The 27,209-nt window shown below is 57.5% G+C and overlaps 1 protein-coding gene across 1 annotated transcript; it reads left to right on the top strand.

Annotated features, from left to right (window-relative positions):
* Nucleotides 1–10,148: 10,148 nt before the first annotated feature.
* Nucleotides 10,149–27,198, top strand: SELENBP1 (selenium binding protein 1; the record flags this gene model as incomplete). The annotated part of the gene is made up of 12 exons (XM_084242493.1): nucleotides 10,149–10,235; nucleotides 22,525–22,816; nucleotides 22,965–23,077; nucleotides 23,287–23,472; nucleotides 24,048–24,168; nucleotides 25,212–25,394; nucleotides 25,604–25,782; nucleotides 25,872–25,950; nucleotides 26,035–26,156; nucleotides 26,390–26,482; nucleotides 26,567–26,685; nucleotides 26,872–27,198. The coding sequence occupies 12 exons, from the start codon at nucleotides 10,149–10,151 to the stop codon at nucleotides 27,032–27,034; spliced, it is 1,737 nt and encodes a 578-aa protein (XP_084098619.1). The 3' UTR covers nucleotides 27,035–27,198.
* Between the last annotated feature and the right edge of the window lie 11 nt (nucleotides 27,199–27,209).

Genomic DNA, 27,209 nt, shown 5'->3' with positions numbered 1-27,209 from the left:
TCTGCTGCGCCCTGTGGGTTGCTCCCTGGCTGGCCAGGAATCGAACCGGCGCTGCAGAGGCTGCAGACAGCTTCACAGCACTGCGCTCAACCCGCTGCGCCACTAGGGAGGCCCAATTTTGTATTTTTATTGTAATAAACTGTAACATGAAATTTACCATTTTAACCTCTTTTGAGCGTACAGATCAGTGGATTCTGCACTGATGCATTCACAGTGCTCCGAGCTGTCACCTCTGTCATTTCCAGACGCTTCCACCCTTCCCCACAGAAAGTCAGTGTCTGTTAGGCAAGCAGCTCCCCCCCACCCCTCCCCAGCCCTGGCAGCCTCTATTCCCATCTCTGTCTCCACGATCCACTGCCCGGGTGCCTCACACCAGTGGCATCACGCGTGGGTGGCTCTTTCACCAGCGTGTTTTCAGGATCATTCGCCAACACGTCACCCTTGCCCTGTGGACTCTGAGCGCCAGCCGCTGTGGGCGCTCGTATCTAGGTTATCCTCCGCCGCAGACCCTGGGCTGCTTCTGCCTGTGGGTCACTGAATAAGCACATTTTCAATTTCAGTAGGTGCTGGCAGGTGAGTTTCCAAAAGATTCTCTTATGGGCTAAATTGTACCCGCCCGCCCTCACCTCCACCCAACTCTTGAGTTTAGCTCTAACATGCAACAGGACAGTATTAGGAGACAGGACTTTACGGAGGTGATAAAGGTTAAATAAGGCCATGGAGCAGGGCGGGGGTGGGGCCCAACCCTGCAGAGATCTACCTACCAGAGATCTCTGCACACAGCGGGAGTGCTGGGTAAAGACAGAGCAAGAAGGCAGCGTCCAAGCCCCAAAGAAAGGGGTCACCAGACACCAACCTTGCTGGCCCCTCGCCTGGGGCTCTCAGCTGCCAGAACTGTGAGAAAAGAATGTCTATGGTTTGAGTCAATGAGTCAGTGGTATTTTGTTATGCAGCCACATAGGTGACTGCAGATTATATCAAACCTTTCCGCGTAAAACTGGTGTAGAGCTGTATAATTAGAATCTGTCTATTTTCCACGCACCCTAAAAGCCACTGGATATTATCATTCTTTTTTTTTTTAAGATTTATTTATGCATACAAGAGCTGGGGTACAAGCCAGAGATGCGGGGGGTGAGAGGACTCATCAGAGACAGAGTGGGGAACAGAACAGGCAGATTGATTGAAGTACACTGCTGAGGGGAGCAGCGGGCGAGACAGGAGAGGTCTTCTGCGCCCTGGCTGGCCAGGGATGTTGGTTGCTCCCTGGCCAGGCATCAAACTCCTGCTGCAGAGGCTGTGGATTGCGTCACAGTGCGTTGCTTACCCACTTATGCCACTAGAGAGGCCCTATCTTTTTTTGAGCCTTGCCAATCTGATGGTGAAAATATCTTTGTTCATTAAACTTCCATTGGGACGGTGAAGAGTGTCATATTTAAATCTCTTCTGTGAATTGCTTCTTCATAGTTTTTCCCTTTGTGTCAATTTGGATCTTTGTTCTCTGAGTTATGTTTTTGTATATGGTATGACATAGTGCATCTAACTTAATTTTCTTCTAGATCAATACACAATTATTCTAACATCATCAAGAATTAAACATCCTTTTCCTTTGTCTACTTTCAAATAATATGTCCTTAAATATACTTAAAATATTTCTAGCCTCTGTTCTATAGTTAATTTGTAATGTGTTTCAACATGAAGACAATAACCCCAAAAATAACCCCCAAGAAAGTTTTTAGAATTTTCTAGGTATTTCCATGCACTATTCTACCATGTGAACTTTAAAATGATTTCTTCCAATTCTTCAAATCCATTGAGATTCTTTTATTTTTTTAAGATTTATTTATTTATTTATACAAGAACTAGAGTACAGACCAGATGCGCGGGATTCACCAGAGACAGAGCGGGGAACAGAACAGGCAGACTGATGAAATACACTGCTGAGGGGAGCAGCGGGCACGACAGGAGAGGTCCGCAGCGCCGTGTGGGACACTCTCCAGCTGGCCGGGATCAAACCGGTGCTGCAGAGGCTGCAGACAGCTTCACAGCACCGTGCTCAACCGCCTGCGCCACCAGGGGAGGCCCCATTGAGATTCTTAGTGGAAAATAATTACTTATTAATTTGAGAAGAGGCATCTTTATATTAAATATTTCCATCTACAACATGGTTTCCCTTTCCCTAGAGACGGTTCTTCATCTTGAGGGCTCATCTTCCCCTCCTGGACTATAAATGAGTCTCCTCTTGATGTCTTTGTCAGCATAATTCCCGTTACAGCGAAGTAGAGGGGGGACCTCGATGGCCGTGTCAGCTGCTGTGTTATTCCAACTAAGGCCCCCAAAATGGGAGTATAAACAGAAGAGGGAACTGCAATGCTTTCCCCAAAACCCCGCAACAAACTTTTATCTGCTGAAGTACTCAAATCAGGAACTAGGTAGGAAAGGCCACTGTCACCACAAATAGCCACCTTTGTTTGGAAGATTATCTGATTTTTTTGGAATCTACAGCAGAAAAAATAAGACAGTAAGAAGAGTGGCGCAAATATTTGGGAAAAAATCATTTCTTCTTGCAGACATGTCTGGACACTCAGCCTGCGTGACCCCAGCCTGGGCTCCTCCTACACCCACGAGCTCAGAGCCCAGGTGCCCAGAAGAAAAACAAAGTGTTTACACACCCATTTCTGTTCCCTCTGCTCCTCATATGTTCCGCCTTGAAGTGTTTACTGAACTGCATGACCCCAAGTTCTAAAAGGGGTGGAAGAGATTTCATGCTCAACCCTACCTCCTCCTAGGTCCGTGACCCCTGTCTGGTCTCAGATGGTCGAATTTCCCCCTAAACCCTTCTATTTCAGACAGTTCAGAGATGAGAAGGGCAATTATAAAATGATTTCTGCTGAGTATGCTCTTAGCATACTCTTACACTGGCATTGCTGAGTGAGAAGGGCAGATTTGATAGCCCTGGGCAGGGAGAGTACCAGAAAGTTTACACAGTGACTGAGAATAAATAGATTAAAAAGACATCCCGCCGAGTGGGAGGGAATACGCACATATACACAGCTGACGACGAGTGATGAGAAGTTGACACTCAAGATACATAGAAACTTAATTAAACGATAAGAAAATGCCTAACAACCCAATTGGCAGGTTGGTAGCCAATCTGAGCAGACAGTTCGCGAGAGAGGGACTCCAGTAGGCCGACGGGTGAGTGGGAAATGGGCCCTGTCGTCGCTTTCAGTAAGGGAGAGGCAGGCCAAGCCCACCGAGACCCGGGTGCCCTCCGCAGCTGGGAGAAGGGCTGACCCGGGAGCTTGGCAGCGACTCAGCGCGCTGTTGTTGGGGAGGTAAACTGGTGTTGTCGCTGTGGAAAGTGATCTGGATTCACCTTAAGAAAACTGAAAATGGAAATTCCAGAGACCTAGCGACCCTGCTATTGTGAACACGAAACTGTCAACTCAAAATAGTGTGCTCCAGGCCTCCCTGGGGGGGCAGGGGTTAAGTCTCAGCAGCCACTACAGCACAAGTTCAGCCCTGGCCAGGGAGCTACCCACTGGCGCAGCAGACCTCTCCTGTCTCCCCGCTGCTCCCCTCAGCAGTGGATTTCAGTAGATCCGCCTGTTCTGCTCCCCACCCTGTCTCAGGCCTGCACCCCAGCTCTTGTATGCATAAATGAATAAAATGTTTGAAAACAATTTAAAAAGTATCAACAGTGAAACCAAGTAGCAGTATCAGCTGTGGAGAAGACATGGGTCACAGAGGCATAACAGAGCTGACAGGCCCTGATGGTGTGGAGCTGACGCAGGCCTGATAAGGCAACTTGATGGCACCTGATGACACTGAGGAACCCCTGTGCAAGGTGGCGGGGCTACGCCTGACTTAGACACGGGTGTGGGGAAGCAGGTGTCTGGCCAGAGCAGCCAGCCCTGGCCGTCCACCCGCAGGGAGGGGAGTCAGTGGAATACATTCTGTTACCACAAAGGAATCTGAGTAATGCAGAGTGACCAGCTTGCTCCCAGGCCTGGGCCGCTCCGAGGGGGGCACGGACATTCCACCCCGTTCAGTTTAAAGGCACCAAGGACACTGGCACGTGGGCTCAGGACCTTGAGATGGTGACCCCTGAGCTTTGTGAAGTGTCCCCTGTTCAGGCCTGCTTGGGCCCAAACAGGAGTTTCAGACAGTCTATAAACAGTAACTGTTGTTACAAAACACACGCACGGGGTTAAACGCGCGGATTTCACTCCTCTGCATAAGAGGTTCCCTTTCTATGCTGTGATCTTGCCGGCTGTTTTTATCCACTGGCACACAGACTTAGTTGCTTCCTTTCTTCGTGGAATCAAGGGGTGCACACAGGTCCCTTTTACACCCCAGGCTAGCGGCCCCTCCTCTTTCCTGGTCCTGATGACTCACTGGGCCTGCAGCAGCCTCGCCACCCCGCTCTTGTTCTGGGAATGGCAGCCCACAGGAATTTTAAAGACTGGGAAGGGGACCCAGTGAGAGGAGAGGCCGGCTGGGGCAGAAGGCGCTCCGGGAGCGGAGTGAGGGGTGCGCGAGGGGTGGGAGTACAGGACTGGCTCTGGACGCACAGGCCGCTGTCAGGGCTTCCACGGAGGCCACACAGCTGCCTGCGCCCCTCCTGCCTCATGGCCTTTCTCCTTCGGCTGCCAATCGAGTTCCTCCGCAGGGAAGTCGGGGCAGCAGAGCCACCTTCTAGGCGCTTCCTCATGGCAGTGGAGGGGATCCTGGTTGGACTCCGGGGCGCAGGCCCAGCCTCTCTCCTGGTGAGGGACTGACTGGCTACTGTCTTCACGCCACCAAATAACACTGCAGTGGGCATGTTGTTGTTGTTGTTGTTGTTTAACACCTTTATGCGCTTGTTCAGGTATTTCCAAAAAACCGAATTTGGGTCTAACTTCACGCTTTTGAGAGGCTGCTGCCCGCGATGGTCTCCGGAAAGTGGCCCTTCGTTGCGCACTTCCCTTGAGATAGCCCAGCGCCCTTCCCAGCCCAGCGCGCCTTGTAACTCGCACCTTGGACTAGGCCACAGAGGGCAGGCAGCGCAGGCTGTTGGCCAGTGAGCTGCATGAGAGGACCCGGGGAGCTGAAATCACAAGTATGCACACCACAAAATCGGCAAATGCTCACACTTACAAATGCACACGCAGCAAAGAAAGGAAGGAAATCTGAGTAGAAAGGACAGTCTTCGTCTTAACTTCTTTTTTTTTTTAAGATTTATTTATGCATACAAGAACTGGGGTACAGGCCAGAGGTTGGGGGGGTGAGAAGTTTCCCCAGAGACAGAGTGGGGAGCAGAACAGGCGGATCTACTGAAATAGAAGAGCCTCTTGAGGGTCTGCTGCACCATGTGGGTAGCTCCCTGGCCGGGGAATGAACTCGTGCTGCAGAGGCTGCGGACAGCTTCACCGCGCTGAGACTTAACCGCTTGTGCCACCAGGGAGGCCCGTGACTAGGCTTCTTACGCTGAGACAATGACATAGACTTGCACGAGACCCCGAGGCCCCTCTACCCAGTCTCTCCCAGTGGTAATCTGGCAAAACTGGCAAATACCACAACCAGGGCACAAACACCCTCAGTCCAGAGACGAGGGGTTTCCGTCCATCCCCGCCAGGGCCCCCTCTGTGCACCTACCCCCAAGCCACCCTCACCCCCCCACCCCCTCCGCTCTCCGTTTCTATAGTTTCATCATTTCAAAAATGTCACCTAAGTGACTCATCAAGCATGTAGCCTTTTGTATTGCATTTTTTTTTAAGATTTATTTTATTTATTTATGCATCCAAGAGCCGGGGTGTATGTAGGTCAGAGGTGCAGGGGTGAGAGGATCCACCAGAGAGAGTGGGGAGCAGAACAGGTGGATGCACTGAAATACACGGCTGCATTTTTTCCTTCACTTCGCGGGCTCTCTGGAGCTGCTGTGTGTAAGGGCAGGCGGCATCTGTGTTGACCTGTGATGGACGTGGGTCACCGCAGCTCCAGGCACAGGCCCAGTGACTCAGCATTTGGATAGATTGTGAAACGCTCACCCACAATAAGTCTAGTTAACATCCGTCACCACAGCTACAGCACTTTCTTGTGATGGGAACTTTCAATATTTGCTCTTAGCGACTCTCAAGCGTGCAGCCCCGCGCCAGCAGCGCCAGCCCTTCCCTGCGCCTCCCACTCCCGGGCGTCGATTCGTAGCTGGAAGTTCGTGCCCTGTGATCCGCTGCACCCATCTCGCTCACCCCCTGCCTAGGCAGCCACCAAGTAGTTTTTCTTACGAGTGTGGTTTGTTTATTTTTCTTTGCAGAATCCACACACGAGTAGGCTCGGCATGGGGCATCTGTCTTTCTCATTTCACTCCGCTCGACATCCTCAGGGGCCCTTCACGTCGTCACAACACAATTGTCACAACATGTTGTCACAACAGATGCTCTTCTTTTTATGGCTGAGTAATGCCCCACCCTGTGTGTGTGCATGTGTGTGCCTGCGTGTGCATGTGTGTGTGCGCACAGATGTAACATCTCTATCCACCCATCCGTGACCCTCGTTCCGGCTCTCAGGTGCTGTGCGTAGTGCTGCAGTGAGCGTGGGGTGCATGTTCCCCTTTGAGTTAGTGTCTCGCCTCCCTCAGAGAAAATACCTAGGCCCAGCTCACCTGCAAGTGCTATTTCTGATTTTTTGAGGGCCCAGCAGACTGTCTCCACAGTGGCCACCAATTCACCTTCCCACCAACAGTGCCCCCAGGCCCCCTGGCCGCCACCCCCTCCCCCACGCGCTTGTCTACTTGACAGCAGCCGCTGGAAACTTTCTGTGGAACAGAACACTTATCCTCGTCTTGATTTCCATTTCCCTGGTGATCGGGGCAGCTAAGCATCCTTCTGTCCCTTGCTCACCATCCGTCTGTCTTCTTTAGAAAAAATGTCTTTTCATCGCCTCTGCCCACTTTTAATTGGATCATTTGATTTCTTTTGGCTACTGGGCTGTATGTGCTCTTTATACACTTTAGAGATTAGCGTCAGCAGGTACGTGGCCCACCAGCACTGGCTCCCATGAGGTCGGTTCCTTTTCATCTGGGTGCTGGCTTCCTTCGCGGCACGAGAGTTCACGTCTTTTATTGCCGAGGAGACGATGCCAGAGTGTGCGTGCCGGCGGCTCGGCCATCCGCACGTTGAAGGACGTCGGGTTGGTTCTCCCCCGGTTGGGGTGATCATGCACAAAGCTGCTGGGAACCCCCCCTTTGCAGGTCCGTGTGTGCTGTTCTCATGTTTGCCACTGATCTGAGGTCGGCCCGGCGTTTACGGCCTTCTCTGTTACTTCTCATCCGCTCGCCTTAATAATAACCCACCTTCAGCGAGTGTTTACTACACGCTGGACCTGTTCTAGTGCTTTATGAGGATTACGTGATTCCCACAATAAACATTTGAGGTCTGAACTATTATTATCATCCTCTGCGGCAGATGTGGAAACCAACAGAGGGGGGCACAGCCACGTGTTCTGTTCTCGCTGGGACCCGCTGGTTCCCAAGCTCGGCCTCCAGACACCCTCAGCATAGCCAGCGCGTCCCATGCTTGGGCTTCTTTCCCTGGGGCTCTAAACTCCCCCCACACACACACACACAGGATCTGAGCTCTTGGGTGTGTTGTTCAGTCTTCTGTTAACCTTAACCCCTGATAGAAAACATCCCTGGGCCCCCTCCCCTGTGCCTGCTGTGTCAAGGACCCTGTTTTCTCTAAATCATCAGGCATCGTCACCCCGGGTAACACGGTACCCCTCTTTCCTGCCTATTCATTGGCTGGATTAAATTTAAAGCCCCAGAAGCCAGGGAGCTGGGTCAGGCTCCGGTTCCAATGACCAGCTAGGGTCTCTTCTTTTTTTTTTTAATTTTTATTTATTTATATAAGCACTGGGTACAGTCAGAAGCGCAGGAGGGTGAGAGAATTCACCAGAGCCAGAGCAGGGAGCAGAACAGGCAGAAGGACTGAAGTCCACTGCTGAGGGGAGCATCGGGCACAGCAGGAGAGGTCTGCGCGCTATGTGGGACCCTCACCCGGTGACTGGGGATCGAACCGGCATGGCAGAAGCTGCAGGCAGCTTTGCAGCCCAGCACTCAACCGCTGCACCACCAGGGGAGGCCCCATCTTCTTTGTGGGTGGAAGCAAGTCACCTCAGGGTGCTGAGTCTCCAAATCAGTGGAGCCCAGAGTGAGGAGACTGTGAGCGGGAGAACTCAGCAGCCTGCCCCACCGCTGCCTCTGCCGCATCAGGCTGAGAATGTGTGGTTGTGGGGAAAACGACTCAGACCAGCAGGCCAGCCTCAGGAGGCTTTGCCTTAGTGAATGTTCTGTCAGGTCGACTGCTTCTGAGGGATGGTCCCGTGACGAGGCCCACAGCCCCCGCCAGTGGTTAAGAGCATAGACTCTGGAGCCAAACTCCGGATCCAAGGCCAGGCCCCGCCAGTCACTTCTCTGCTCCTGACTTACATTTATTTATTTATTTGTTTGTTTGTTTGTTTGTTTATTTATTTATTTTAAAAGATTGATTTATTTATGCATACAAGAGCTGGGGTACAGGCCAGAGATGCGGGGGATGAGAGGATTCACCAGAGACAGAGTGGGGAGCAGAACAGGCAGATTGACCAAAGTACACTGCTGAGGGGTGCAGCAGGTGAGACAGGAGAGGTCTGCTGCGCCATGTGGGTTTCTCTCTGGCCAGCCGGGGATCGAACTCGTGCTGCAGAGGCTGGGGATTGCTTCATAGTGCAGTGCTTAACCCCTTGCGCCACCAGGGAGGCCCCATGACTTACGTTTATGACATTTCCTTGTCTCACAGAGGCCGGGAGCAGGGACGTGCTTGTCTGTAAGATGGAGACGATGGCTTCACGGAGCTCAGTGTGGTGGCCTGAAGGCCAGTGAGTTACTAGCTGCCGGCTTTCTGCCTGCCAGAGGTCACCATGGCGGCCGCAGTGGTTGCCGCAGAGGGACGCGATCAGGCAAAAGAAGTCCCAGCTTGAAAACATGTAAGTGGCTCCTAGAAAGAACAAATTCCTGCCCCTCCCTCTTGGAAGAGATCGGCCCTGAGCGCCTTTCGCTGGATGTGGGCCCATGGGCAACTCTTGCTGGCCAAGTGGACCTGCCAGGAGAGGGGCAGGCCACCCCGGAAGGCCGTGGGCAGCTGGCGCTCCTTCTGCCCCGGCCACCTTTTTCATGGGGTGTGTAGGGAGGAGCCCGGCCAGCACCCACAGGGCAAGTTCCCTCGCCTGCATGGTCATTGAGAGCAGCCTAAAGAGAGCCAGGACTCAGCACAGGCCGTCCGGTTCTGGGTTTCCAGTTGTAATATCTTAATAACAGGTGTCTTCTTCTGGATGTGGTGTGTGGTGGAGAGCCAGACACCTGTAATCCAAGCTAGAATTTTTTTCTTTCTTCTCAGAATGTTTCATGCATAGCTTCTCCCGGAGCCACTGGAATGGGCTGAGGAAGGAGAGGCTACTTGGCAAGACAGGGGAAGCTGGAGGCCACGCCAGGGCGTGTTGTGACTCCTTCTGCCTTTGAGATATTCTCAGGTTCCACCCAGTTGTACCTGACAATGAGGAGCTCTTGGGTCTGTGAGACCCTGGGCCAGCGAGGTGGACTGGATAAGCCTCCCCAGGATAGAGCTACGAGGGGGCTGGGGTCACCAAGCCTCCTGGGGTCCCAGGGCCCAGTGTTTGATTTCTGGTGGCCCCAAGAGGCTGTCTATTGAGACAAAAACTCTTCCTTGCTGAAGAGGGCGGAGCCTTAGCACTGAGGTCCACCTGGGAACACTTCTGGGTCCCACCTTCCTCACAGTCACCCCAGTCTGCCAAGCACCATGCGTCGGATCCTCTGAGTGGTCAAGCCCCGTGACAGTCATGTTTGAACAGTAACCAGGAGCAGCCAGAGTCTCTTTTGCCTGAGACCTCACTCCCAGAATGCTGTCCCTGCCCCCCAAATTCCCAGTGCAGCGCTGGCCTGGGAACTTCTGGAACATGGCTGCCTCCCCACGTGCTTGCCTGCCCCTGCACCCACCGGAGCCTTCTCCCGGGGCCCTGCCCCTTCATGTCAGGGTCCTCCTCAGGCACGCCCAGCTGTCCTGGCTGAATCTCACGCTTAATCCTGGCCTCACGCAACCAAGCACATAGCAGCCATGGCCAGGTGCCGTGTGGGCCGGGGCGAAGCCTGGATCCGAACCTGGGCTCTGCCGCTGCGGGACTGCGTGGGTTACATCCCTTTCGTAAGCTGTGACTGCCTTGTCCATAAGACAGGCCTAGGCTGACTGGCTCACAGGGCGGGAGCCAGGGCTGAGTAAGGCAGAGCGTGAGGGCCGAGCAGTCCCGGCTCGCAGTGAGCTACCCTGACAGCTTGCAGGGCTCCTTTTTCTTCATGCGCCTGGAACAGGAGGAAGGACAGAGCCGGCACTTCTGGAGTGATGGCTGCTGCTGCTGTTTCCAACATGGCCATTGTTTCTGGAACTGCAGCTCAGAGGTGAACTCCCAGGCAAGGCCACACACAGACTAACTTGCACGCAGGCCCAGGCCACACTCGCCAGCTCTGCATGGGTGTACCCCTCTCCCTCCTCGGCTCCCCAGTGCTGGGGTTTGAACTTCCACAGTTTTACCTATCCTAGGGCAACAGCTATTGTATTCCTATTTCCATGTGGCAATTATGCGTGTATGTCAAACCTCCAGAGTGATACTGTGAAAACTGAGAGTCACCCCAGAGCATCAAGGCCTCAAGCGGGAAGGGCTGCTCTCACACTGCGGCCTGATAAAGGGAGCTTTGCTGTGATAAACCCTACTTTACAAACATACAACCACAGATATAATTAAAAGTATTAGTGTATAAATTACTCTAATTAATTTAACTTATATGGCTTCACTAATTTTATTTGAGTTTTAATTAAATGGGGGCATACTGGGGCCTCCCCGGTGGTGCAGCGGTTGATCGCTGGGTTGAGAAGCTGCCCGCAGCCTCTTCAGTGCTGGTTCAATCCCCGGCCGCCAGGCGAGGGTCCCACATGGCGCGCAGACCTCTCCTGCCGTGCCTGCTGCTCCCCTCAGAATATATTTCGTCAGTCTGCCTGCTCTGCTCCCCGCTCTGGCTCTGGTGAATTCTCTCTCCCTCCCGCGCTTCTCACTGTACCCAGTGCTTGTATAAATAAATAAATAAATCTTAAAAAAAAAAATTATTTAAATAAATAAATAAATAAATGAACGGCGGCACACTGTTTCTGCCTTTCCTCCTCCAACTACAGTTCTTTGATGCCTTTCCGGGTCCGTGTCCCACGCTGCGTGCAGCACTGCAGCGCCCCGTGTTGCGGTCTGGGCTCAGCCCGTTGGTGCTGGCAGCTCTTCACCCCTGGAACCATGCCACGGGAGCCCCTGTTCCTACACGTGTGTCCTTGTCCAGCTCCACAGAGGCAGCTGTCTGCTTAGAATGTTGCAAGGTGTTGCTAACTTGCCTTCTTAAAATGCTTTACCATTTTATACTGTTTAATTTTTTTTAGATTTATTTATTTTTGAGTAGAAGAACTGGGGTGTAGGCCAGAGGTGCAGGGGTGAAAGGATTTACCAGAGACAGAGTGGGAAGCAGAACAGGCGGATCTGCTAAAATACACTGCTCAGGGGGGCAGCAGGGAGACAGGAGGGGTCTGCTGAGCCATGTGGGTTGCTCCCTGGCGGAGATCGAACTCGTGCTGCAGAGGCTGCTGGCAGCTTCACAGTGCTGTGTTTAACCCCTTGTGCCACCAGGGAGGTCCAGTTTAAGCCTTTTTAAATGTTGGTTTCTGAGTGGCCTTTTGACCAGCTGAGACTGGCCATCCCACAACATTCCCTCCCCAGACACCACTTTTCAGCCTTTCTGCACTTGGTTGCGGCCCTGGGGACGCCCGAGTGGGCCTGGCAGGCTGCACACAGTGCATGGGAGACAGGGCCAGGAGGGAGACTCTTTCCCAGCCTCCCTCTGATTCCCGAAGAACTGAGGACAAGTTCCCCAAAGCCTGGGACCGCAACACCGGGTGCCGCAGGCAGCGTGGGGCACGGACCCGGGAAGGCATCAAAGAACTGTAGTTGAAGGGAGGGGAAAGGCAGAAGCAGTGTGCCCCCATTTATTTATTTGTTTGTTTGTTTGTATGTTTGCTTGTTTATTTATTTTGGGGACACGGGGAAAGGGTCCCCTGCTCTCTTCCCAGACAGCACCTTGGTGCCGAGATGAGAAAGCCAGCCCCTGGGCTCCTGGGGGGCGGGATTTGTTCCTGCCAGTCCTGCGCTTTAGTAGAGAAACTGACTCAGGTGCCTGACGGCTGGGAGCAAAAGTTCCTTCGAGGGCCTCCCTGGTGTCGCAGGCAGTTGAGCACCGCACTGTGAAGCTGTCCACAGCCTGCAGTGCGGGTTCGATCCCGGCCAGCCAGCGAGAATCCCACATGGCGCGGCAGACCTCTCCTGTCTCACCTGCTGTTCCCCTTAGCAGTGTGTTTCGTCAGTCTGCCTGTTCTGTTCCCCGCTCTATTTCTAGTGAATCCTCTTACCCTCCCGCGCATCTGGCCTGTACCCGGTTCTTGTATTAAAAAAAAAAAAAAAAGTCAAATAAACATTTAAAAAAAAAAAGGTCCTTCGAACCTCAAATAGAAAAGCATTTATTTTCCTTTGGATATTCAATTTACAGAATTGTAACGCATCCAAAATGGAGACTTGATTAAGGGTTTTGATGGCTTAATTTGGGCCATTAACCAAGACTGATGTAATTCTTTCTTCCCAGGGCTCTTGACCGAGAGAGGAAAGCCTCTGAAAAGGCAGAGGCGATCACATAAAAGCCATTTTATGGCCTTTGTCTCAGCTCCTCTGGAGCCAGGCCTGGCCCAGGAGAAAGGTGGGGGCGTGGGTGTGGTCATCACAAACTTTCACTTGTGTCCCTGCAGCCAGCGCTGCTGTTTCCTCTTCTCCACCACATAATTGGTTTCCAAACCCACTTCACAATTTTTTCCTTGAAGATTGGATGTGTGGTGACAAGATATATATTTTCTGTTCCATCAAACCCTTCTTCATTAAAACATAAAACCAGACTTCAGGGCTCCTCCCTCTCTCACCTGTAGATTAAAGAGATTTAAGAGATTTCTTGAAAGAGACAATAGAAAAGCACAAGCCCTCTTTAGATCTCCATTCAGATAAATACTCCATAAAACAAAATGTGTAAGGGCAGGGACGGGAGCATCACTGAGCATTTGATCACAGCAAAGACTTTTGTGTGCCTACGTGTGACTGTGGTTTAAAATAAAAGATTCTCATCTTGAAGGGATGCACACTGAAATACTAACAAAAGAAATAGTATAACGTCTAGGGTTTGCCTTTTTAAAAATCCAGGATTGAGCAAGGCTGGGCCGGGAACTGGTTTTTATTGAAGGCGGCTGTGGTGCCTGCCAGTCTATGAAGCTTCTCTCTCTACTTTTGTATGTATTGAAACTTCCCACTGAGAGAAGGAGAAACTCTTTCACTTTCTATTATCTTCTTCTCTCTTAAAAGACAGATATGGGCCTCCCCTGGGGGCGCAGCGGTTGAGCGCTGGGCTGCAAAGCTGCCCGTAGCCTCTGTAGCACTGGTTCGATCCCGGGCCACTGGGTGAGGGTCCCACATGGCGCACAGACCTCTCCTGCTGTGCCCACTGCTCCCCTCAGCAGTGTATTTCATCAGTCTGCCTGTTCTGTTCCCCGCTCTGGCTCTGGTGAATTATCTCACCCTCCTGCACTTCTGACTGGACTGTACCCAGTGCTTGTATAAATAAATAAATAAATCTTAAAAAGAAAAAGACACATTAAAAAAAAAAAAAGACAGATACAGTCAAAAAATGGGCAGAGGGCCTCCCCGGTGGCGCAGCGGTTGAGCGCTGGGTTGCGAAGCTGCCTGCGGCCTCTGCGGCGCCGGTTCGATCCCCAGCTGCTCCCCGGCCACCAGAGGAGGGTCCCACATGGCGCGCAGACCTCTCCTGCCGCCCGCTGCTCCCCTCAGCAGTGTCCTTCGGTCCTTCTGCCTGCTCTGCTCCCCGCTCTGGCTCTGGTGAATTCTCTCGCCCTCCCGCGCTTCTGACTGTACCCAGTGCTTGTATAAACAAAAAACAAACAAACAAATAAATAAATAAAAACATGCAAAAAAATTAAAAAAAAAAATGGGCAGAAAGCTAAGAGACATTTCTCCAGGGAAGACATGCAGATGGGCCGCAGGCGCATGAGCAAATGTGTACCACCGCTCGTCAGGGAAAGGCGAATCATAACCGCAGTGAGACCCCACCTCGCCCCTGTGAGGACGGCCCTTGTGGAAAGACTAGAAACAGCAGATGCTGGTGAGGACATGGAGATAAAGGAGCCTCTTATACTGCCTCTTATACTTATACCCAGTGCAGAATGGCCCAGCCCCTAGGGGCAGCCTGTGGGGGTCCTCCATACACTGAAAATGGATCTACCATAGAACCCAGAGAGTCCACTCCTAGGTTTATTGCAGCACTATTCACAATAACCAAGGGATGGAAACAACCTAAACGCCTCCAAAACAGATGAGTGCATAAAGGAGGGGTCTGCATACACAGTGGAATACCACTCAGTGATCAAAAAAGATAAATTCAGGGCCTCCCCAGTGGCGCAGTGGTTGAGCGCTGGGTTGCGAAGCTGCTCGCAGCCTTTGCAGCGCTGGTTCAATCCCCAGTCACCAGCAAGGGTCCCACATGGCGCACAGACCTCTCCTGCCTCCCGCTGCTCCCCTCAGCAGTGTATTTCGTCAGTCTGCCTGTTCTGCTCCCTGCTCTGGCTCTGGTGAATCCTCTCACCCTCCCGCGCTTCTGACTGTACCCAGTGCTTGTGTAAATGAATAAATAAATCTTTAAAAAAAAAAAAAAAGATAAATTCAGACCTCCCTAGTGGCCTAGGGATTCAGTCTCAGGCTATTGCCGTGTGAACCGAGTTCAATCCCCAGCCAAAGAGCTGACCCACAGGGCGCAGCAGATCTCTCCTGTCTCCCCACTGCTCCCCCCACCAGTGTGTTTCAGTGGATCTGCCTGCTCTGCTCCCCACTCTGTCTCTGGTGACTCCTCTCACCCCCTCCCCCCCACCTCTGGCCAACATGCTAGTTCTTCTATGAATAAATAAATCTTTTTTTAAAAGATTTATTTATTTTATTATTTTTTAAAAAGATTTATTTATGCATATAAGAGCTGGGGTACAGGCCAGTGATGCAGGGGAGTGAGAGGATTCACCGGGGGCAGAGTGGGGAGCAGAATAGGCAGACTGACTGAAATCCACTGCTGAGGGGAGCAGCGGGCGAGACAGGAGAGGTCTGCTTCGCCATGCGGGTTTCTCTCTGGAGGGCCAGGGATCAAAATTGTGCTGCAGAGGCTGCGGATTGCTTCATAGTGCCCTGTTTAACCCCTTGTGCAACCAAGAAGTCCCCTTTATTATTATTTTTTTAAGATTTGGAGTCTCCCTGGTGGCCCAAGGGGTTGAGCACCGCACTATGAGGCGATCCACAGCCACTGCAACACAAGTTCGATCCCCCGCCAGCCAGGGAGCAGCCCACATGGCGCAGCAGACCTCTCCTGTCTCGCTCGCTGCTCCCCTCAGCAGTGTGTTTCATCGGTCTGCCTGTTCCATTCCCCGCTCTGCCTCTGGTGAATCCTCTCACCCTCCCGCGCATCTGGCTTATACTCTGGTTCTTGTATAAATAAATAAATAAATCTTTAAAATAAATAAATAAATACATCTTAAAATTAAAAAGATAAACTCATGCCTTTCGCGGCAGCAAGGACAGAGCTGAAGGGATGACACTCAGCGAAATAGTCAGAAGAGAAAGAAAAATCAACCATCTCACTGGCACGTAGAATGTGGAGAAACCAAACAAGGGGCTGCAGGAGGACAGCACTTGCAGGCTGACCGCAGCCCGGGCACCCAGCGGGGAGGGACGGGTGAGGGGACAGAACGGGGCGGGAGGAGCACGAGGGATGGGAGATGGGCCAGGTGGTGGGGGACAGCCACGGGGACCGCTCCTGAGGGGAGAAATCAAGTGCCGTCCAGAAATGAACAATGATGGATGAAAATTAATTAAAATTTTTTAAATAATAAAATAAAATAATAAGATCAATGCTGGGCCTCCCCAGTGGCGCAGCGCTTGAGCGCTGGGTTGTGAAGCTGCCCGCGGCCTCTGCAGCGCCAGTTCGATCCCCGGCTGATCCCCGGCCACTGGAGGAGGGTCCCACATGGCGCGCAGACCTCTCCTGCCGCCCGCTGCTCCCCTCAGCAGTGTCCTTCGGTCCTTCTGCCTGCTCTGCTCCCCGCTCTGGCTCTGGTGAATTCTCTCACCCTCCCGCGCTTCTGACTGTACCCAGTGCTTGTGTGAATAAATAAATAAATCTTTAAAAATAAAATAAAATAAAATAATAAGATCAATGCTATGCCTAACGGAGAAATACTCTGAGCCATTTTCTTCAAAACCAGGGACAAGGTGTCACGTTAATGCTGTTACCTTCCAGTTGTGTAAATAGTGAAAAGGGATAATTTTAATGTATTCTTCACTCTAGGGGGTTGTTGGGAGAATTAAGTGAATTAAGGAAGAACTTGCTCAGAAAAAAAAGGGGGTGGGTCCAGAGTAATTTCAAAGGCACCAGTTGCTTTCTAAACACTTTCTTCCCTTGTGCTGAGCCGTGGCCAGCGCATCCGAGTCAGAGGCCCCGCCTATGGCCGTGGCCCTGGTGCCTCAGCCTCTTCTTAAGTCATGGGAGGGTGACCCGGGCTGTGGCAAAACGGAAACACCTCCTCTCCTCTCTGTGGCGGCCATCGCAGGCAGCAGCCAGTCGTGCTGCCCACCGAGCTGTCTGACCGGAGAAGGCTGGGGTACCCCCGCAGCGGCGGCTGAGGGGGGCGGTCCCTGGTGTGGGGAAATCAGCCGCCAGCCCCAGACCCCACGGGAGGCTATTTCTCAGTCGCCCGGGGTGGAGAGGAAACCCCCAATGCCTCTGGCTCGTGCCCTCATCTGCTTCTCTTGCCCAAGCTCTGGAAGAGGCCCCTGGGCAGCAGGCCCCGAACTCGAACTCGGAGCAGGGAGCGGGTGGTGCCGGGAGAGCGCGGGGGATTAGCAAGGCCTGTCTGCTTGATTCGAGGTGGAGGGCATGGCGTGGGGCCAGCCACACCTGGCAACAGGTTCTGGGGGAACTCCCTCCCCGGAGGGGGTGTAGTTGGTCTCTTGAAAGGAGAGGCAGGAGCGGGACAGGGCTCAGAAACTCTGCTTAGCTGGTCAAAACTGCAACCTGTCCGGCCAGTCCACCTCAGGCCTCCACAGGCCGCCTCTGCCTCCGGCGTGTTCCTCACATTCTGTGTCGTGGGGTGTTCAGTGCGCACCTGCCTGTGTCCACGGCGGCCTCCCGGGGCCGCCCTCACGCGCCCACCCCCCGCAGTGCTCGGGGCTGGGTCATTCCTCATCACCGGTTCTGGGCCCCCCGTGGTCACCGGCCCCCGGGCCTCATGTCTGTGAGGGCTGCGACCCCCCTCTGCCCACCAGACTGCCGCCCGGGGCCGTGTTGGCGGAGGCAGGAGGCAGGCGCTCGGGAGCCTGTGAGCAGGGGGTGGCGGGCGAGGCTGGCGTGAGGGGCCCCGGGACGGCCGGGCCCTCCCGGGAGCAGCAGTGACCCCCCCCCCCCCCCCCCGCTCCTCCTTGTCCTTGATGTCCCCATCAGCGCCTGCAGGAGAGCAGCTTACGGAGGCCGAGGCCGCAGCCGTGGGAGGACCAGGGCAAAGGGCAGCGGGGCAGCGGGGCAGAGGTCAGGGCTCGTGTCGTGTCGGTGGGCCCGCCGGCGCGGCTCCGGGGCTTCCTGGTGCGGGCTTTGTTTTGTTTGGTTTTGTTTGGCTTTGCTGTGTTGGGAGGAAGAACATCATGTTCCTAATTTTCCTTTTTTTTTTTTTAAATACACGAAATCATGCGCGGGCCGCTGCAGCTCCCCTTCCCTGGCTTGGTCCTGGCCTCATGGTCTGCCTTTCTTGGATCCGGCTGGCTGCGGGGGAGAGAAAGGAGAAACCTGGTGCCCTGCCCCACCCTCACCCCCACCCCACCGCTGGGTCCCCGGCAGCTGCCCCGCCCCCAGACTCTGAGGATCCGCTTCTGGCGGGGCTGGAGTTCAGGGGCTGTTACATAACCCGGGGCGGGTGGCCCGGCCACCTCCCTGACGCTGGGCTGGGGTTTGCAGCCGTGGGAGGCACCCGAGCCGCACTCACCCTGCCAACTTGCCTTACCCCTCCTGCGGCTCTGCCTATGGGGGTGCTGGGCCTGGGGCCCGCGCTCCGCCCCCGCCCCCCCCCAGTGCTGGGGCCGCAGAGGCTGGACAGGCCCTTCACGTAGCCACCAGGCTCAGGGAGCCAGAGCCTGCGCCCCTGCCTGTGCACCCAGGAGTCCCTCCCCACCCCCACCCCACCCACCCACGCCCAGGCCCAAGCCCATCTGTGCTGTAAGAGGCAGACAGGGGTCCTGGGTGGGCCCCGCCAGCCTGACCCCCGCCCATACTGCTCCACCCTGTCTGCAGTGAGGCCTCCCCAGCCCCACAGGCTCTGCAGGGGGAGCTCCAGAGGAAGTGACAGGAGAGGCAGGCCGGGTGGCCCCAGCGCCTCGAGGCCCCCAGCCACAGGCAGACCCTCCCCAGTGCCAGACTCAGACCCAGCGAGGCTGCAGCTTGGGTGGAGTTCAGACTCAGAGCTGCCCTGGAGAGCGGGGTGGGGCTCCCTCTGTCCTAGATCTCCGTGGGGTTCCTCACCAGGCGGTGGAGACCCCTGGGGAAGAGCCCGGGGTGATGGGCAGAGTGAGTGGTGGAGGCAGGAGGCCGGCTCAGGTCGAACTGCAGCCCTGGGCCCCGTGTGGGCTCCAGCCAGGCTGAGGGCACAGCCGTGAGGCCAAGACACGAGCAGAGCCACGAGGGGCTGAGTGACGCGGGGGCAGAGAGGGGGGCCCAGAAGGATCTTCCCTCCCCCATCGGGACAGAGCTCAGCCAGCACCCGCAGCCCCCTTTGCTCTCCCTCCCCGCCTTGGCTGCAGACCCCATGCTGGAAGCCCAAGGCTGCGGCTGCCGCAAGGTCAGGCCTTGCCCCTCTCACCACCCAGCAAAAACTTCCTTGTGGGGGCCTCCCTGGTGGCGCAGGCAGTTGAGCGCCGAGCTGTGGAGCTGTCCGCAGCCTCCGCAGCCTCTGCAGTGCCGATTCCATCCCCGCCGGCCTCGGAGCAACCCACATGGCGAGCAGACCCCTCCTGTCTCGCCGCTGCTCCCCTCAGCAGTGGATTTCTGTCAGTCTGCCTGTTCTGCTCCCCGCTCTGTCTCCGGTGAATCCTCTCACCCTCCCGCACCTCTGGCCTGTACCCCGGCTCTTGTATGCATAAATAAATCTTAAAAAGAAAACAACTTCCCTGTGGAGACTCTCCCCGCACACGCGAAGGTGGTCCCCCAGGTGCAGCGGCAGCAGCTTCCTAGAAGGCGCTGGCTATGAGGGAGGAGGGGCCCCTCGGCTTCTAGGGAGCAGCCTGGGTGGGTTCCCAGCCTCTGTCTCGCCCTGAACTCTGCAGGAGAGCAGCGGCGGATCAGGCCCCAGCCCCCTGCAGCCCTCCCCCCAGCCGCTGCCATTCCTGCCCAGGCAGCCCGTGTGTCCTTGCCCCGCTGAGGGCACAGGCCAGCAGTCCTGGGAAGCCCCCCCTCCCCCCTACAGGACTCCCTCCCAGAGAGCTGGAGCCCCTGAGCTTCATGACTTGCCACAGGGCAGCCGGAACAGCGAGGCCGGCCTGGGCTGCCCCCAGTCCTGCCGTCCCTACCCCCAGGATCCGTTGAGGCACCAGGCCAGGATGAGGGGCAGGTGTTCCGGCCCCTCCTGTAGTCTGTGACAGGCGATGGGGCACTTGCCAGCTTTCAGTTCAAAGCTCACGGGGAGGCTCCGCCAGCAGCCCCAGGGAGCGGGGGGCAGTTCCTGCGTGGGCTGCATCTTGGAGCGGGGTGTCTGAAGCAAGAGCTCACTCTCAGCAGAGCTGGGCCTGCAAGTGGAGGCAGGAGTGACTGGGCCCGCGGCCCCAGGCACCCCAAATGCCAAGACACAGGTCCAAGTTCAGGAACGTGGACGCACAGGGCTCGCTCTCGCGCTCTCTCTCACACACACACACACACACACACTCACCCACAGGCATTCGTGGGCACACACTCACAGACAAGTCCAGGCACAGGCACACTCACAGCAGACTCCCCACGGACCCAGCCCGTGCTCGTGCAGGCTGCCCTGAAGGGAGCCTGTGCAGCCACGCAGGGCGCGGGAGCAGGTGCGTGCACAGCCATGCACGCGCACACTGGCGGGCACAGTACACGCCCGCACCGGGCACAAGCTCCGCCCTACATGCTCTGTAACTTGAACTCCAGCCTCCAGGCCACTTAGGAGCATCTTGGCCGGCAGCCCTGACACCCTGGGCTGCAGCCAGGCCCTCCCCCGGGCCCGCCCCACCACCCAATTGGCCCTATAAATTCCCTCCCTTTGCCCCTCCTGGACACAGCCTGCCCTGACACCACGCAGTTTTCCGCCTCTACTCACCCCTGGCGGCCTCGGGACCAGGCCCAGCAGCTACCGCGGCAGCATGGGTAAGGAGGGGCTGCGGGCAGCTGCACTGCCCACCCAGGCCACCCCACAGGGAGAGGCAGGAAGCCTGGGGGAGCCTGTGAGGGAGCTCTGGCCTTGGCTCCGTGGCCCCCCCTCCTGTCACCTGCACTGCCCAGCACAGTCAGCTTCTGGAGGTGCCTGGGAAGGAAGGTAGAGGGGCAGCTGGGGTGAGTGACCCCAGGCTCCCACCCAGCTGCCAGCTGGGACCTGGTGCCAGGGAGCCTTCCTGCAGCCAAGCCGGGCCTGGGAGAGCACTGGGGTGCTCTGCGTCCCTGCCTGGGGCTCCGGGAGACAGGCCCCCCTGACCCTAGCCCTGGGCTGAATCCTTACTCCAGTAGGAGCCTGGCCCTGGGGGGCCCTTGTCACCCCCTCGGTCCCCCATATCACCCTCCACAGTGGAGGGGAGCCAGGGAGCCTGCGCCTCTCACCAGGGCCTGCCCTAGTGCCCCCGCCCTCTTGGCCCTGAAACCCCCCCCACTGCTCCCTCCCGGAAATGATGGCCCCCCTGATGCGCGCCGGTCCAGTCAGGAGTCAGGCCCCTTGTCTCCGGCTCCTTCCCGCTGCAGGATGCCCAACTGCCAGATTCCACGTTCGCCTCAGCCCCAGGGCCACTGGGGGTCTGGCTTCAGATGCTTAAGAATGGTGGGGGAGGGCGGGGGGTTATCCCCAGAAAGAAGACACGAGCAGAAATGCTATGCCAGGGTGCCGGTGGCCCAGATGCCCAAGGGCAACACCTCCTCCCGCTTGGCTGCCCGTCTCCTTGGCTTCCCAGTTTCCCGGTGTGTCCTGATGGCTTGGAATTCCTTCCCCTTCTGGACCCAGCCACTTCCTTCTCCTCCCCCTCGCGCCAGTGCCAAACCCCAAACAGCACCTCCTGTGCCAGGGCCAGGCTCCTAATTCCTCGGGACCTGCCTCTCCACCCCCCCCAGCCCTGTCTCAGCGCTGAGCGCTGCCCCCCCCCCCTTCACGCGCCCTCCCCTGGCAAACACCCTCCTGAATACTTTGTCTCACTTGGCACGATGTCCCCTGGAGAAAGGGGCGGGTCTTATGTTACCCCCTGCTGGGCCTCCAGCAGGTTTCTGGGCTTGAAAGCACGTTCCCAGGTCTCACCCTCCGGAGTCCCTTGGCTGCTGCTGGGGGGCCGGCTCCCCGGGCCTGGGTCAAGCACCAGCGGAATCCCTGGCTGCTCCTGGCTCCCCGCTGGGGCCCCGTCTCTCTGGCCAGCGGCCAGCTGGCCCTGACCCGGCTCCGGCAGGGCCCAGTCCCGTGAGCCGCGCTCCGGGCTCTCGTCCAGCTGCAGCCCTGGCGCGGTCAGGCCCCGCCAGGGCCGCCTGGTCTGCAGCCACCTTGCCTCCCGGAGGCCCTAGCCCTGCGGACCAGGGGGAGCAGCCTCCCCTCCAGACCAGCGCTGATGGGTGGGCCCCGAGATCTCCAGACATGGGCCAAATACCTCACTCTCCAGATAAAGGAAGTGGGGTCCACCCAGCCACAGAATCCATCCTGAGGACACGCGGCTGGTATCAGCCCTGCCTCCTGGCCCTGCAGCCCCCCGCCCCTCCCCCGACCCTTGGTTATCACCGGCTCCGGCCAGTGGCCTGGGAGAGTGAGTGCTCCGCCCCGGGTCTGGGGCCTCTCAGCTAAGGGGGTCCAAGAGCCCAGCTCCCTGGGGCTTCGGACCAGGGCTCAGGGGCTCCCACCAGGCTCGCTCCCAGGCACAGCCGCGCTTTCTGCCTCTGGCAAAACCCCTCCGCCGGCCGTGTCTCCTCACAGATAACGGGGAAGCGGGCTGGAGGGGCCAGAGAGGATAATTTGCCCACGCTCCCCTGGCCTCTCCCGACTGGGGTTGGGACCCGGGCTGATGTCACACCCCGGCCCCCAGCCTCTGCTGCAGCCCCTCCCTCGCGACGCCCCCCTGCTGGAGCGCGTGCCGCCTCCAGGCCACGTCTCTGCAGCTGGCGCCTTTATCAGGACTTTCAGGGGCAGGAAAATGGGTGGTCCCGATGGGGCCACAGGAGACCGCCTTGCCCTGGAGCGGCGAGGGGCGGCCCAGCTTTTGCTGAGAGTAGGAAAGGTGCCGGGGTGCGGTCTGGCAGACAGCCCCACTGTTCCCACAGCTACAAAATGTGGCAAGTGTGGACCCGGCTACCCCACCCCGATGGACGCCATGAAAGGTAAGCGCCCCAGCGGCAGCACCCGGGAAGGAGCCCCGCGACCGACCACCCCACCGACCACATGGGGTAGGGTGGCTCGGTACCAGCCTCCAGCCTCCACCCACCGCCCCGTCCTGCCCCGGCTCCTTGGCTCGCGCTCCCCCTCCAGGGCCCCGGGAGGAGATCGTCTACCTGCCCTGCATTTACCGAAACACGGCCACTGAGGCCCCAGACTATCTGGCCACGGTGGATGTGGACCCCAAGTCTCCCCAGTATTGCCAGGTGAGGCGGGCCTCAGGCGACCCCCCCTCTGACCCCGGCTGTGTGCCCTTCCCAGCCCTGCTCTCCTTCCCCGCCCCCCCACCGGTGTGCCTGTGCGGACTGTTCCTTGCCCAGGGGTACCCCCAAGTGCGAGGGGAGTCCGGGCTGCGCTGCCCATCGAGGCGGCCCCAGGGGGCCTTGTGCCAGCGCGACCGCCCGCCCCGTCCTAGGTCATCCACCGGCTGCCCATGCCCAACGTCAAGGACGAGCTGCACCACTCAGGGTGGAACACCTGCAGCAGCTGCTTCGGGGACAGCTCCAAGACGCGCAACAAGCTGGTGCTGCCCAGCCTCATCTCCTCCCGCATCTACGTGGTGGACGTGGGCTCCGAGCCCCGGGCCCCCAAGCTGCACAAGGCAGGCTGCACAATTAGGGCGATGCCCCCCCCTCACCCCATCCTCTGGCTGGGGTCGGGGCTCAGGGCTAGAGGCGGTTAGGTGGGTGCTAGGGGAGAGCGAGAAGCAGCGCGGGCCGGCACCGCACTGAGCACTTGTGCGCCAGGGCTGGGTCCTTGCCAGGGCTGGGCCAAGGCTGCTCCGTGCACCTCTGAGCTGGGGAGAGCCAGCGCTCTCGCCACAAACCCAGGGCTTCCTGCCGGGCAGGGCAGGTGCCTAATCCTCTTAACACTTGGAGAGCCCTGCCTGCCGCTGGCACCCAGCCTGACAGCAGCCGGCTCTCTTGGGCTGGGAGTGCCTTCCAGACAGGTCCACCCAGGTCAGTCAGTGCTTCCTGCTGGGGAGCATGCGGCTCTCCACAGGCCCTTGCCACGCTGCAGAGGCTCCGAGGCTGAATCTCTGCCATATTCCCACAGGGAAACTGCCCACGTTTAGCAGGAAAGAAGACAGGCTCAGCGGCTAGAAGGAGGGAGTGGGGGGAAGAGCTCAGGGCCTGCGCTGAGGAGCATTCCCTCCCCTGCCCTGTGCCCCTCCAGGTCATCGAGGCCCAGGACGTGCACGCCAAGAGCGGCCTGGGCTATCTCCACACCAGCCACTGCCTGGCCAGCGGGGAGGTGATGATCAGCGCCCTGGGAGACCCCAAGGGCAACAGCAAAGGTATCCCGCTCCCAGCCACCGCTGTGGGGGCAGCTTCCATGCTGGGGGAAGCAATGGAACGACCTTCCAGAGAGAATGGGGGTGGAGTCTCCTCCCAGATGGAAACTATAGCCAAGGACCTAGATTGTTTCAATTATTTCCCTGAAGATGAGCCTTCAGGGTGAAGTCACTTGAAAGTGATCCCCAGAGCAGTCTGCGGGGGGGGGGTGCGAGCACAGGGCCCAGGAACACACGCGTTACACCGGCCTCGTGAGCGCACGCACACACCCCGTCTTTGCTTCTGCCCCCTCCTCTGTGGAGTGGTCGGCGCTGACACGTAGGTGTGCCACGGACAACCTCAGAGGAAGGTGCCACTTGATCCCTGTTTCACACATGAGAACAGGCCCAGGCTGGCTGAGCCTCTCACCCGAAGGTGCAGGCCTGGACTCAGACCAGCCACCTGGCTCCGCTTCTCTGTGGCCTTGGCTGCTTCCCCGCAGCGCCCACTCCGGGGCTTGGGTGGGGTCAGCTAAGACCCTCCGCTTATGGTAGCTGCCGGGCACCTCTGACCTGCTTTCCCAGGAGGCAGGGGGAGCTTGACGTTCTGAGGTTTAACCACACTTGGGAGTTGACCTCTTTGTGCTGGCAAAGACATACCAAGGTGTCCTCTCACACTTGGCAAGCGGAAAACACGCTGGGCACTCATGTTGAGTTGTACACACAGTTTCTCTGCGCTCTGAGGAGTCCTAGTGAGCAGGACAGCACTTGGACTCTGGGAGGAATCCTGCACCGAAAGGGCAGGTTGGCAAGAGAAGCTGTGGGCGCCCCGGGAGAGCTCTTGGCTCACGGGGAGACGTTTTGCCTGCAGAGGGCTGAGGTGATGGGTGGAGGCACCTGCCAGAGTAAGTCAGCACCTGGGTGTGACCTTTGAACACCTGAATTTAAGCACAGGGCGGGGAGGAGCACCAGGCAGCGGGCTCCAGCCTCCCGGACACGCCTGAGGGGGAGCTGGCAGGTCGCTCTGCACCACTGCTGCCTGCTACCTGGCTCCCCTCCCTGCCCAGGGGGTTTTGTGCTGCTGGATGGAGAGACCTTTGAGGTGAAGGGGACGTGGGAGCAGCCCGGGGGTGCCGCGCCCATGGGCTACGACTTCTGGTACCAGCCCCGCCACAACGTCATGATCAGCACGGAGTGGGCGGCCCCCAACGTCATAATAGACGGCTTCAACCCCGCCGACGTGGAAGCAGGTGAAAAGGCCACCGGGGCCACCCTGGCTTTGCTCCTTCTCACTCCCCTGACACAGACCCGCAGACACTTGGGGTGAGGAGGTCGGCTGAGCTGAGAGCGCTGACTTGCTCCGACCCACCTTTCAGCCTCCCACCCCGGGCCATGCCCCGCTCCTGCCCTCCCACCCCAACCCCTGAACCTGAGCCGCCTTCCCGCCCCACCCCTGCAGGGAAGTATGGGAGCCACCTGCACGTGTGGGACTGGCAGCGCCACGAGATCCTGCAGACGCTGCCCCTGCAGGATGGGCTCATCCCCCTGGAGATCCGTTTCCTCCACAACCCAGCCGCCTCCCAGGGCTTCGTGGGCTGCGCCCTAAGCTCCAACATTCAACGCTTCTACAAGAATGAGGTGACTGCTGGGCCTGCCGCCAGCCCCTCTCCCCAGCGTTTGACCAGGCTCCTTCCGCCTCCTAACCCCTGCTCCACCGCCTGGTGCAGGGAGGTACGTGGTCCGTGGAGAAGGTGATCCAGGTGCCCCCCAAGAAGGTGAAGGGCTGGATGCTGCCTGAAATGCCAAGTGAGTGCCCGGGAAGAGGTGAGAAGTCGAAGGGGTGAGTCCTGGCCCGGGAACAAGTGTCCTGAACTGCTCCGAACCCCACAGGCCTGATCACCGACATCCTGCTGTCCCTGGACGACCGCTTCCTCTACTTCAGCAACTGGCTGCACGGCGACCTGCGCCAATACGACATCTCCGACCCGCAGCGGCCTCGACTGGCCGGGCAGGTGCGCTGGGGCAGTGGGAAGGGGGAGGCCAGAGTCTGGGGAGGAGGGAGAAGTATGAAGTGACTGGGGGTAGAAGGGAGGTGCAGGAAAAACAAGGATGGGGGTGATGGGTGGTGCAGGGGGAGCATGAAGAGGGCTCCTGGCCAAGGCCAACCGCTCTTCCCGCAATGCCCTCACCTCCCACTGTGCTCCGCCCACCCGCCCCACTCCCCGCTCTGCACCGCCACATCCAGCTGTTTATCGGGGGCAGCATTACTAAGGGAGGCCCCGTGCAAGTGCTGGAGGACCAGGAGCTGAAGTGCCAGCCAGAACCCCTGGTGGTCAAGGTGAGGACCCCGGGATCCATGCGGGAGAGGTGGGGGGCCGAGCAGTCTGGACGCCTCCTGGCTCTGACCCCTGGCTTTCCCAAGGGAAAACGGGTGGCCGGAGGCCCCCAGATGATCCAGCTCAGCCTGGACGGCAAGCGGCTCTACGTCACCACGTCACTGTACAGCGCCTGGGACAAGCAGTTTTACCCGGATCTCATCAGGTGAGGAGCAAACTGCCCGGGCATCCTCCCAGAGGGACATTTGGCTTTCTGATGACTCCTTGGGCACCCCGCCTGCCCCCCCACCACACAGACCCTGCTCCCTGCCTAGAAACCCATCCTGCGCTCCCATCCTGAGGAGGAGCCACCACCAGGATGTCCCTCTCACCCCCTCCCTACCCCTACCAGGGAAGGTTCGGTGATGCTGCAGGTCGATGTGGATACTGTGAATGGAGGACTGAAGTTGAACCCCAACTTCCTGGTGGACTTCGGGAAGGAGCCCATGGGCCCAGCCCTGGCCCACGAGCTCCGCTACCCTGGGGGCGACTGCAGCTCGGACATCTGGCTCTGAAGGGCCCCCGTGGCCCCGCTCCAGGCCCGAGCCCCGACCCCAAGCCCTCACTCCTGCAGAGACCCGGTTTGTGCTTCCCGCTCAGCAGCTTGTCTAAAAAGCCCAGCTGAGGTAGTTGAAACGCATTTAGCAGTCTCCATCACCAGCCACTGTCGCGTGTCGCTCTGTGCCGTCT

The sequence above is a fragment of the Talpa europaea genome (assembly GCF_964194135.1).
Source record: "Talpa europaea genome assembly, chromosome: 9".
NCBI classification, from domain to species: domain Eukaryota; kingdom Metazoa; phylum Chordata; class Mammalia; order Eulipotyphla; family Talpidae; genus Talpa; species Talpa europaea.
The sequence above is the reverse complement of the archived record's forward strand: the minus strand, read 5'-3'. Positions and strand labels throughout refer to the sequence as shown.